Source organism: Triturus cristatus, chromosome 11 (assembly GCF_964204655.1).
Source record: "Triturus cristatus chromosome 11, aTriCri1.1, whole genome shotgun sequence".
Classification (NCBI taxonomy): Eukaryota; Metazoa; Chordata; class Amphibia; order Caudata; family Salamandridae; genus Triturus; species Triturus cristatus.
The window spans coordinates 58,547,765-58,559,779 of record NC_140594.1 but is presented as its reverse complement, the minus strand read 5'-3'; the positions used below and the strand labels follow the sequence as shown (position 1 = coordinate 58,559,779).

General features: G+C 47.1%; 1 protein-coding gene across 9 annotated transcripts in view; it reads left to right on the top strand.

Annotated features, from left to right (window-relative positions):
• ARVCF (ARVCF delta catenin family member) overlaps window positions 1-12,015 on the top strand; it is a 657,174-nt gene that overhangs the window by 500,473 nt on the left and 144,686 nt on the right. For all 9 annotated transcript variants that reach the window (XM_085633794.1, XM_085633790.1, XM_085633793.1 and 6 more), the window contains one exon: window positions 10,509-10,626. In XM_085633794.1, the coding sequence (XP_085489920.1) occupies window positions 10,509-10,626 (118 nt within the window). The remainder of the gene's footprint in view (window positions 1-10,508; window positions 10,627-12,015) is intronic.

The window sequence follows — 12,015 nt, the reverse complement described above, 5'->3', positions numbered from 1 at the left end:
GGTCAGTCCTGATTTGCATAGGAGTGGCATGGTGACTGGCACACAGGCTACAGGTAATTGCCAGTTGCTGTGATTAGTTCAAGCATTCCTTCCATCACCTTGTTGCTTTTGCAGTCGATCTCATGCGTATGCTGGGTATGAGCAGACGCGGCTCCTCTCCTCACTGAGCCATTAGACTTGAGCTACACCTCACTGACAAAACCGAACGAGGTCGAAACAGGTCAGAGAGAACCTGGCCTGGCAGTTCAGACTGGACTGTTCCTACTGGAGCAGCAGTATAACTAATTTGCATATGGCTAGATGGCACAGTGTGTGAAAACAATTGTCTAGAATGCAGCCTGAGCGGTTGCCAGTGTTTGAGATTAATTTAAACTTTCCTTCCATCACCTGGTTGGTTTTGCAGATGTATAAAAAGCCCGCACTCCCCGAGGATGTCAACAATAAATAGTGCCCTTATTTTTTTATTTGAAACGTTTTGTATAGCGTGAACATGACCCGTAGGGGTATCAGAGTGCTGTACAAAGAAGCAGATAAGATTGGCAAGAAAAGTGTACATAATAGTCGGAGGGTAAATTAACAAGCACATGTACAAAAAACAGCAAACCAAACATGGGGTGTCTGTAAAGTTGACAACAAAATAAAAATTGCGACATTATATGATAGGCCCATGTTGTAGACAGGAAACAAAAGTAGTCATGGAATCCTCAGGTCGATTGTTGCGACTGGTTATTCAGTAATAACCCTTTGACTTGTTTCTTGAATTAGTATGTCTTCTGTGTACGCGCAAAAAATTATTACAGATTTGGACATTTTGAAATCCTCCCTGAGCTCCTTCTCTGCTTACCAGACCTGTTGGGTAGGGAGGTTTGAGTAGAGAGTTTTGAATAACTTCTTGCCAAGGCGGTGGAGTGTGGAATCTGTATTGTGTGGTTAACAATCCCTGCAGGAATCCACTGAGGGTTTTGGTTTCTTCTTGGAGAAACAGCACAGACTCCTAGACACTTGTGGAAGAGGTGTGGCGCAGCGGCCAAGCCAACTGACGCTGGAACCTGGGGGCTCACGGTTCGATCCCCGGTGCCGGCGGCAGATTAGCCCAGGACCATGTGACTCTGGGCAATAGCTCGCTTAATGTTCCCGAGGGCCCCCAGCGCCTTGACACCTTAGGGTAATTGTTCGCGCTTTTACAAATACTGGACATTTACTCTGTCTGAGCAGGAAACCAGGTCGCTCAGACCAATCCTAGCGCTGCTCTCATCCTATTGAAAGCAGCACTGGGAGTGGGTGGGGAGCCTGTGCTGGTGCCGCAGGGACGGCTGGGACACCTTCAGGAGCAGGAAGGAGGAAGCGCACCGGAGGCGGCAGGACAGGAATTACTATTTCTCTAATCTCTCCCGACCCCTCACTTGAGTTTTGCAGCGGCCGCCACTAGATGCAAAACACATTTGTTAGAACTGTCACTAAAGTTTTCAACTATTTCGAAACATATTACCGTAGTTGGCATAGAAATGAAGAAAGTTGGCTCTTAATACGGGAGAGCAAAGGGAACAATTACTACCACAAAGGTCGAAAAACAAGCACTGGACATTCATTCACATTCTTTGAAAAACATGAGATTGAAACTACCCTTATTTTAATTTTTAAACATTTGCTTTATCAGCTGAAAGTGACTCTTGTGCAGTCCTGCAGAAAAGTCTATTTTACGACAACCGAGGCAGATCTAAAGATTCGTTATGCTGTATAAGCAAACTTTTATCCGCAGCATTGATCATTTACTTTGAGGAATCCTTAGGCGGCAAGGCAGGCTCGTGAACCCACTGAGCTACCATACTATTATCTGGCACCAACTGATAACTGAGCTCTTGGTTCAGGTGCTGACTTGCAGACTGAGTGCAACTTTAAAGTAAAACACCCCAGAGGAGGCCTCTGCTGTCTGCTGAACTGGCAGTAATACGTCAGAAATATAGCTCTTATACCACTCAGTATATTAATATGCTGAAATAAAAGGATGTAACCAATAACAAACCTTGCCAACACAACTGTTTTTCTTAAAAAATACTGCAGAATTACGAAGGAAATGTTTCAGAAATATCTTATTACTCGCACTAACTCAGGAGCAGTACATGCTCAATCTGTCGTCCTAACGTCAGAAATATAGCGCCTGGATTCACAAACATAGCACATGTGAAAATCAGACTATGATGTGTGAACTGTACCATAAGCACATTTGACTCCTGATCCACAAAATCAGCATCTGCAAAACTTTACATGCAGAAATGTATTATTTTAATCTTTAATTTGTACCAGATGTGCAGGAATTCCAAAATCGCGACTGGCAACTCGTGTTGTTTACAGGAGAGTGTCGAATGTCGTCCTGACCAATGGGGTGAACAGGATACCCACAAAGGGAGTATTCAAAAGTGTTATCAATGTCTTTCTCACACTTATCTGCACTTCTAAACTCGCACCACACCGTTCACGGATAAAGTGATGTCACAAGTGTGGGGATGTGCACCCAAAAATGTTCACATGGGGAGTGAGGAAAGTGAATACTTATAATATATAAAAATATAATATCTTGAACTCTGTCAGCCTATTCTTTAAAGTTAGCAAGTTCGAAAAACTGAAAGCCATCTTTTACTATCGTCTCATCGATAACGACTCACCAAGTCAGTCATTCCGAAATGGTTTCTTAGTGAACTTTCTGTGGCATAGACGCGTGACTCTTTCGGGTGAGTTAGTTATTTAGGTGCAAGTGAAACACTGCAGGGATGTGTGAAAGTGCACAACATTTGCACACATTTCCTGGTGTGCTGGGGAAGCAAAATCTTCACAGGAAGCGAAATACCCTCCCTAATCCTTGAACTACAAAATGTCAGCAGACAGGCCTGGCAGAGGATTGGATGCTTCCTGCCGAAGCCAATCAAATTAAAAATAAATGTACCTTTGTGGAGCTCTGGGACATTTGTGAGTCAGGTCTGGGGTTGTACATCTTGGCGCGAGCAGACTCATGGTGACTCCTCTCATATTTAATACTATTCGTGAATGAGGCCATTAGTGCTTGTAAAGCGCCTTGTGCGTGTAGGTGTTAAAAGAACAGAGCTGTGAGTGAATGAATCTGTGTGGGGCCTTTAATGGTGCTCTATGTGCGTTGTGTGTAAAAATGAGTAAACTGGTTTCATAAAGCGGCCCCGGAGCATCCGTGTATTGTCCAGAGCTCTGAGGGACTCCAGGTGTTATCACCAGTAATCTGGATTTGTTACAGAGCTGTGAGTGAATGAATCTGTGTGGCGTCATAAGCAGAGCTCTATGTGCGCTGTGTGTAGAATCCTGAGTAAACTCTGAGGGCTTTATAAAGAGCTCCCGGAGCATGTCCGGCTCTGAGGAACTCCAGGTGTTAATGTGAATCACCTGGATGTTTTATAGACCAGAGCTGTGAGGGAACTCATCTGTGTAGTATAATGAGCAGAGCTCTGTGCGCTGTGTTTAGAATCATCAGTAAACTGACTGTTTCATAAAGAGGTCCCGAAGCATCCTGTATTGTCCGGCTCAGAGCTCTGAGGGACGGACTCCAGGTGGTATCACGAGTAATCTGTATATTTTATAGAGTTGTGAGTGAATGAATCTGTGCGTTATGATGAGAAGAGCTTTATTTGCCTTGTGTTTATACATTTGTATAAATTCTGACAGTTTTATAAAGAGGTCTGGGAGCGTCTGTGTCTCCTGCGGCTCAGAGCTCTGAGGGACTCTGCGCATTATCCCAAAGATCTCTGAGTGACTCTGTATTATCGAAGTGACTCGCAGCTATTACAGCGAGGATGGCTATCACCGTAACCAGATCTGTCAGTGACTCTAGGTATTAAAATAAAGTCACAGCAAAAACACTCTCCATGCATGCACTAAACTTTTTATTGGAGCTTAAAAGCTTACATGACACAATAGATTCTGAAACACCTTCTTGAACAGCCTCGCCGGATATTCCAGCCTCATTTGTTATTCTAAATGCTTTCTGGTGGCGAGGATTGCCCTTGAGACACATGCTGTAAGTAATATCGTAAATTGTTTTATTTCTGGATAATGTGACAAGCCTAATTCTCCTAAACACTTTTCAGAGTCTAAATGTTGTGACCTACAAATGTGTGTGCCTGGTGTGAGCCCGGTACTTTGAGGCCCGCTGTTCCACGGCAGTGTGTTCTGAAGGGCCTTGTCCGTTGCACAGTCCTACTTTGGGTCAGTAATTCTACTTGGAGTTCTGTTTGTGATGACAATATTCGTTCTGAACGCCTTTTAATCCACAGCACAATGCCCAGGAATTCTACGGACACTACTTTGGCGACGAGGTTTGCATTCTCCGTGCCTCAGCGTTTCAGACTGACTCAGTTTGACTGGAACATAAAGATGTCTACGTTGTGTTAACACAACGTGCAGGTGATGGGCACATAAACTGTTTTTGGACTTAAAAGAGCTACCACTTTTCTGCACTGGTGAAAACTGTGAAATGTTAGATGAATGAGTAAATAGATGAATTAACCATCATAAACTGTGAGGAGCGACTGGGAACTGGCCCTTACCCAAATCAGTCCCTTGGGCAGCCCCAGTGGTTGTTCTTTTTGATTTAGGATCATTTATGGCGAAGAACGTTCTTACAACATATCCCCACACACAATCATACCCTATTTTAGCTGCAAATTTAAAGAAACCGGTGTGTCAAAAGGTGCCACTGGGGCGATTTTGTACAGTTTTGAGAGGCCCTCGTTTTATCCAGCTGGAGCTGTTTCACTCACAGGCCACACTAGCCTCGTCAGAAGCATAACTTTTTAGGTATCGCCTGACCCAGCGCATGCGCTGGTCTGGCGAGACTTATTGAGAGGGCTCCAAAAAGTGCTACCAGGCCAGCTTAGAGCTACAGTGCATGTGCGCGGGCGCGCGCGCCGCGCTTTACCGCGATTACCTTCACTTTCACGGCCGCAGGGCCGCTTTGATGTTTGATCACGATCCCTTTCACTTTTGCGGCCGCACGGCCACTTTGCATAGCCAATAGGTCTCGCTTTTGGTACCTTATAAGTATTTAGTTATGCACCTGTTGCATGGCTAAACACTTATAAGGTCCCAAATGCGCGACCTATTGGCTATGCCAATGCTTGTTTATTATTGTTATTAAAGCCCCTATGGTGGGAGTGAGTTGACCATACAGGGCAGCACCCCCATGATGTATGTTGCTACACCGAAGTCCACTGCGACATGCCAAGGCGAGGGTACTGGCCCTAGGCTTGCGTGTTACTCCATCCGGCCGGACTGACTACCGGGCGTTTTGGAATTCCGCCGAGCAGGGGGCTGATTTCATTGTGGTGGGGGCTGATTTCGTTCATGGAGTCCTGCGTGTCCTTCGAAATAACTAAAGCAAAACGAATTTCGTTCAGTACACGCAGGTCCCCATCAACGAAATCAGCCCCCAGCTCAGCAGCATTCCAAAACGCCAGGTAGTCAGTCGGCCCTGTAACTCCGCGGTGCATTTGTTGTAGAGCTCACTGAAACCTTGTGCACAATCTTATGTCTCTGGTAATCACCCCCTAAAGCGCCTAGACGCCTTCCGAGGCCTGGTTCACGCTTCAGGTTCAGATTCAGAAGCATAAACGTAATGTAAATAATACATTAATGATTTCAACAGATCGTCCTGGTTGTGGGAGGGGATGGGAGTTAGTGAGTTACTGCCCTTATATAGGGCAGTACACCATGCCTTAAGGCGCTCTGTTTTTCACCTGTGTGTCTCCCTCGTGCGCGCAGTACCCCAGAGAAATCAAAACTGGATTTGTTTGGGCCCCAGCCCTGTACAGGAGAAGCCCTGCCTAGATTTACACTCTTCACACTTGTATAGCGCAGGGTTACATGCCTTTGGGCGCTCTGTTTTTCACCGTTGCCCCCTCCCCCTCGTGCACGCGGTAAAGCATTATATTTGTCCTGTTTTGGCACCAGCCCTGTACAGGAGGCGCCCTGCCTGGATTTACACTCTTCACACTTGTATAGCGCCGGATTCCATGCCTTTAGGCGCTCTGTTTTTCACCGTTGCCCCTCCTTCGTGCATGCATTACAGCATTATCATATCTGGATCGGTTTTGGCCCCACTCCTGTGCAGGAGGCGCCCTGTCTAGATTTACACTCTTCCCCCTTGTATAGCGCAGGATTCCATGCCTTTAGGCGCTCTGTTATTCACCTGTGTGTCTCCCTCGTGCGCGCAGTACCCCAGAGAAATCATAACTGGATTTGTTTGGGCCCCAGCCCTGTACAGGAGGAGCCCTGCCTAGATTTACACTCTTCACACTTGTATAGCGCCGGATTCCATGCCTTTAGGCGCTCTGTTTTTCACCGTTGCCCCTCCTTCGTGCATGCAGTACAGCATTATCATATCTGGATCGGTTTTGACCCCACTCCTGTGCAGGAGGCGCCCAGCCTAGATTAAAGTTCTTTACACTTCTATAGCGCAGGGTTACATGCCTTTGGGCGCTCTGTTTTTCACCGTTGCCCCCTCCCCCTCGTACACGCGGTAAAGCATCACATTTGTCCTGTTTTGGCACCAGCCCTGTACAGGAGGCGCCCTGCCTAGATTTACACTCTTTACACTTGTATAGCGCCGGATTCCATGCCTTTTGGCGCTCTGTTTTTCACCGTTGCCCCTCCTTCGTGCATGCATTACAGCATTATCATATCTGGACCGGTTTTGGCCCCACTCCTGTGCAGGAGGCGCCCTGCCTAGATTTACACTCTTCACCCGTGTATAGCGCAGGGTTACATGCCTTTGGGCGCTCTGTTTTTCACCTTTGCCCCTCCCTCGTGCATGCAGTACAGCATCATATCTGGACCGGTTTTGGCCCCAGTCCTGTACAGGAGGAGCCCTGCCTAGATTTACACTCTTTATTTACCCTTGTATAGCGCAGGGTTACATGCCTTTAGGCGCTCTGTTGTTCACCTTTGCCCCTCCCTCGTGCATGCAGTACAGCATCATATCTGGACCGGTTTTGGCCCCTGTCCGGTGCAGGCGGGACCCTGCCTAGATTTACACTCTTCACCCGTGTATAGCGCAGGGTTACATGCCATTGGGCGCTCTGTCATTCACCTTTGCCCCTCCCTCGTGCATGCAGTACAGCATCATATCTGGACCGGTTTTGGCCCCTGTCCGGTGCAGGTGGGACCCTGCCTAGATTTACACTCTTCACCCGTGTATAGCGCAGGGTTACATGCCTTTGGGCGCTCTGTTGTTCACCTTTGCCCCTCCCTCGTGCATGCAGTACAGCATCATATCTGGACCGGTTTTGGCCCCTGTCCGGTGCAGGCGGGACCCTGCCTAGGTTTACACTCTTCACCCGTGTATAGCGCAGGGTTACATGCCTTTGGGCGCTCTGTTTTTCACCTTTGCCCCTCCCTCGTGCATGCAGTACAGCATCATATCTGGACCGGTTTTGGCCCCAGTCCTGTACAGGAGGAGCCCTGCCTAGATTTACACTCTTTATTTACCCTTGTATAGCGCAGGGTTACATGCCTTTAGGCGCTCTGTTGTTCACCTTTGCCCCTCCCTCGTGCATGCAGTACAGCATCATATCTGGACCGGTTTTGGCCCCTGTCCGGTGCAGGCGGGACCCTGCCTAGGTTTACACGCTTTACACTCGCACTGAGCGGCTGTATTTTCCCAGGGGAAAGAGCCCGAGACAGAGGGGCACATATTGGTCCAAGCCCCCGCTTTGTTGGCTGTGTTTGCTGACTCTGAGCTCTGCTCTGACGTACATGACAGGGTGGTGTTTGAGGCCCCACTGTGCCCCGGCTGTTGCCCCACACAGGACTGGTGGTTACCACCGACACCTTTCTGGAATGGCGCCCCGGGTACGTGCAGGTCGCCGCTGTGCCATGTGTGTCGCCTGGTCCTGTGTGTGCAGTGGGGTTGTCTATAGAGCATTACATTGTTTCGTTTGCTGCGGTTGCCCAGGCTCTGCCTGGTGAACCCTCTAGTGCATAGAAGCATCTCTGTCGACGCCAGTACTCTCCCTACATAGGCCATATTGAAAACCCACACTCTTCCAACCATGCATAACTACCGTATTGGGCTACGGGTCCAATGAAAAGCGCCGCAAGAGCCTCCTACGATGCACAAGGCGCTATAAATATAAAACAATAAAATGCAAAATATTAGGGGAACAAAACAAAGGACAACTGAGCCACGCCAGTCGGATAATCATTTTTAATCATCTGCAGATGTATTTATGTATCTGTTCTTGGAACCTCTCGAGGGCCCTCAGAGACGTGGCGGGAATGTGAAAGGAAAGAGCGATGACTAGTAGAACGGAGTGCTGAGTCACGCATCGTGTGCAAAGCTGCAAGAGCTTTGCCTATTCATTTAATTTACCACAAAGAAGCCGGAGTAAGTGCCTGAAGTCGTTTCCTTGAGAGCAGAAGACTAACCCCAGTAAGAAACAAGGATCTCTAACCCAGGGTTCCAGAGTAGCATGCTACTCGCCGCAAAGCGCCTCAGTGCCTTGTCAGGGATAGTAAGTGCTACGTAACGCAATTACAAAAACAATACAAAGAAAACCCAAAACTGCTCCCTAGACGACTTCTTCTCTGGCTGTCAGATTCATTCTGATGAGGTTTATTTTGGATACCGAGGCGGTAGCCTCATTACTCGTTTGATCAAAACAGGGAGGGAGAAGCAGAGATTCATTCGGCTTCTGTTAGGTATGGAAGAAATGAGAGGAGAATGAATCACAAATTCTGTTACTACCAGGGTCTAACGTTCTGGTATGTAGAAGACCCTCATTCACATGTGACAAGTGGTGCGGTATATCTTGGTTCTTCGCCCGGTCGGCTACGTGAAAAGCCTCACCATTCGGTCTTTTATCACTTGAACACTGGGTTCTCCAAGTGACCTTCTCTTTCACCAAGAGGTGGACCGTTTGGTTTTATGACAGTTGTGATAAAAAGTGCGGAAGTGTTCTAGCATACTGCAAGTTAAAAATACCTCCAGTCCTCAGTTTGAATCTTTACTTACTGAGGATGGGGCAAGATTAAACAGTGTAGGGTGGTGCTGTAGTGGAAGTGCTACTGTTCTACTGCACCTGGTGATAATTTGTGGAAGGTCGACATGTTTCGGCCCTTGGTACCCATCACGGGACTGTGGGCCTTCTTCTGGACCAGATCGTAGTTGGCTATTATCAAAAATAGCCTATGGTAGGTAAGGAGGTTACTCGTCAATCTTCGTCGAGTTGATTCGCTCATCTTTGTTTTAGTGTAATAGTTGCTGATTTAGTCTATAACTGTTTTGAAGGAGAAAAATTTGGCTCCTACCGGAGCGACAAGGACAGAGTCGGCACAAACGCGACCAGGACCTCAACAAGAGTGAGATTCCTTTGCGACCCCTGTCTGACACTGTGTGTAATGCAAGTTTAAAATAGACTTACATATTCACAGCGCTTTCTGTCAGACTGGGACTCGTAGCACTAAACATGCACAAGTCACTTTTCTCTACTGAACCAACCAGGATTCTGTCTTTGGCTCTCTGGTTCCACACAGCCCTCTGCAGTGCATTAACTAATAGAGGTTTTCATATTGTACAATAGTGCATTTCCCACTGTCTACCGTGACTTGTGTTTATTTTTCATTTAAGCTGTGCGTTATTTTATATGTAACTACCGGAGGGTGGAAGACCAAGAAAGTTACAGAATATTTTGTTTTTTTAGCCACGCTTTGACCCCGCCCCCACTCCCCATTTGCGCACAGCATCACAGTTCCCGTACTTTTTGAATGCGCTTTGAACACTGTGTCGGCAGGATGGAGCAGCGAGCCACAGGCCTGCCAATCGTAAGGCTTTGTGCCTAAAAGGAGGTGGGGTCTTCGAGTGGGAGGCACCCTGAGCTCATCATTACCTGATTAGTCACTGAGGGGGCGTGGAGAACGCAGGTGTTGGTACTTTTCTAGCAGGTACTTCCTTCCCCGCAACGGAAGACAAAAACAAGCGCCTCTGATTCGACCTCCCTTGTTCGGGGAGGCTGACGGTCCTGTAATGAATCCCGACTCTGTGGAGCCTCCACACAGGGCTGGAAACCCACATCGCGTAGGGGTTTCCAGCTCACCCGTTGCTCACCATGTGATCTTAGCTCTTTGCCAGGTGACCATGTGAAGAGGTGTGATATCATAGCAACGTGTGACTTACCTGGTCTGGAGTTAACAGGCATCTGCTTTCATCTGCAGGCCTCAGGTTCGAATCTCGGTTAGGGCCAACTCAGCCTTTCATCCTTCTGAAGTAAGAAAACTGAGTGCAAAACAAATGGGTAATAGCAGCACCTGTAATTTACAGTGCATAGAAGCAGCACAGCTGATAAGAAGCGCCAGCTACAAAAAAGTTATTATTGGGATGGTTGTGAAACATGTTTTGTGATTGGGTCGTTTTAGGCCTGTCTTTTGGTTTTTAACCGCATCTGAAACGTAAGGACTTCAATAACCCAGGATCTTTTTCCCCTTTGTACCAGAAATGTCAGCTCTGATGGTGCGGAGGCGCGCAGGAGGCTGCGGGAATGTGACGGGCTCGTGGACGCCCTTCTTCACGCCTTGCAGTCTGCGGTGGGCAAGAAGGACACGGACAACAAGGTGAGTCCCACTGCTGGGCCTGTGTGAGGTCATCTACGGAAGTCACCTGCTCATGTGACACCAATCAGAGCAAGGAATTGGTCATGCAAAGCCAATCCCAACCGAGAATCTGTCACGTGGCGCCAATCAGAGAAGGGATAGGTCACGTGGCGTGAATCTGAGAAGAGAATCAGTCATGTGGCACCAATCGGAGCGGGGAATCAAGTGAGATGAAACCAATCACAGCAGGGAATCAGCAATGTGATATCAATCAGAGCAGGAAATCGGCCATGTGAAGTCAACCAGTGAAGGAATTTAGTCATATGACACCAATCAGAGCAAGGAACCAATTATGTGGCATCAAACAGAGCAGTTAGTCATTTAGGACAAATCAGAACAGAGAATTGTTCATGTGGCACTAAACGGAGCAGGGAATCCTATATGACAAATCAGAATGAGGAATTGCTCATGTGAAGGCAATAAGCTGGGAATACAAAATTTTCCAGCTATCGCAACAAGAATTTTAGATTCTATTAAGGACACGGAGGCGAGGATTATGCTGTCTCAATTTCTTTACTGAACTCTCAGCAGCCAATGAAAAATGAACTACACAAGTGAAAAACATCGTATCCCATGAGGCTTTGAACCTCGCCTCCTCACAACAGCCAATGGCAACATGTCAAAGTATACAAAGTAGAGAGACACCTTCTTGGCTTCCTCTTTCTTTGCGAAAACCAGTCCATAAGTACGAACGAAAATCACACCAATCCAACTCTCAACGGAGAGATAAACAGTTCCTTTGAATTCTCAACGGAGAATATAGTCCCCAAGTCCTGAGATCAACATCTTCTCACAAGGGGAGATCCATCTCCAGCCGGAGCATTACTTCAGTTCTTGTTAGTCATTTCCTGAAAATAGAAACAAGGTTGAAAAATAGGGAACCCACAAACATGATCCTTTACGGGTGGGCAATAATACTGTTATGAATATAACGATAATACAACTTAACAGTTGATACAACTGTCCCAACGGGTGCGATAATCCTCTTCTCCGTGTCCTTAATAGAATCTAAAATTCTTGTCGCGATAGCTGGAAAATTTTGTATTCTATGTCAGGACCGGAGGCTTCTGATTATGCTGGTTCAAAGCTCGTCAATAACAACAGAAGAAACATGTGCTATAGGCTTGTAATAAAACATTTTGAACATAGAATCCGTAGACCAGTCAGCCGCTCTCAGGATATCCTCTAAGCGAGATCCCAACATATACGCTTTAGAGGCCATAGCTCCTCTAGCGGAATGAGCACCATATACAGAGACATCAATGCCCGCTTCTGACATCACCCACCTGACCCACCTAGCTAAGGCGGCAGCCGATACCGGTCTATAAGGCTTTTGAATTGCAATTAACA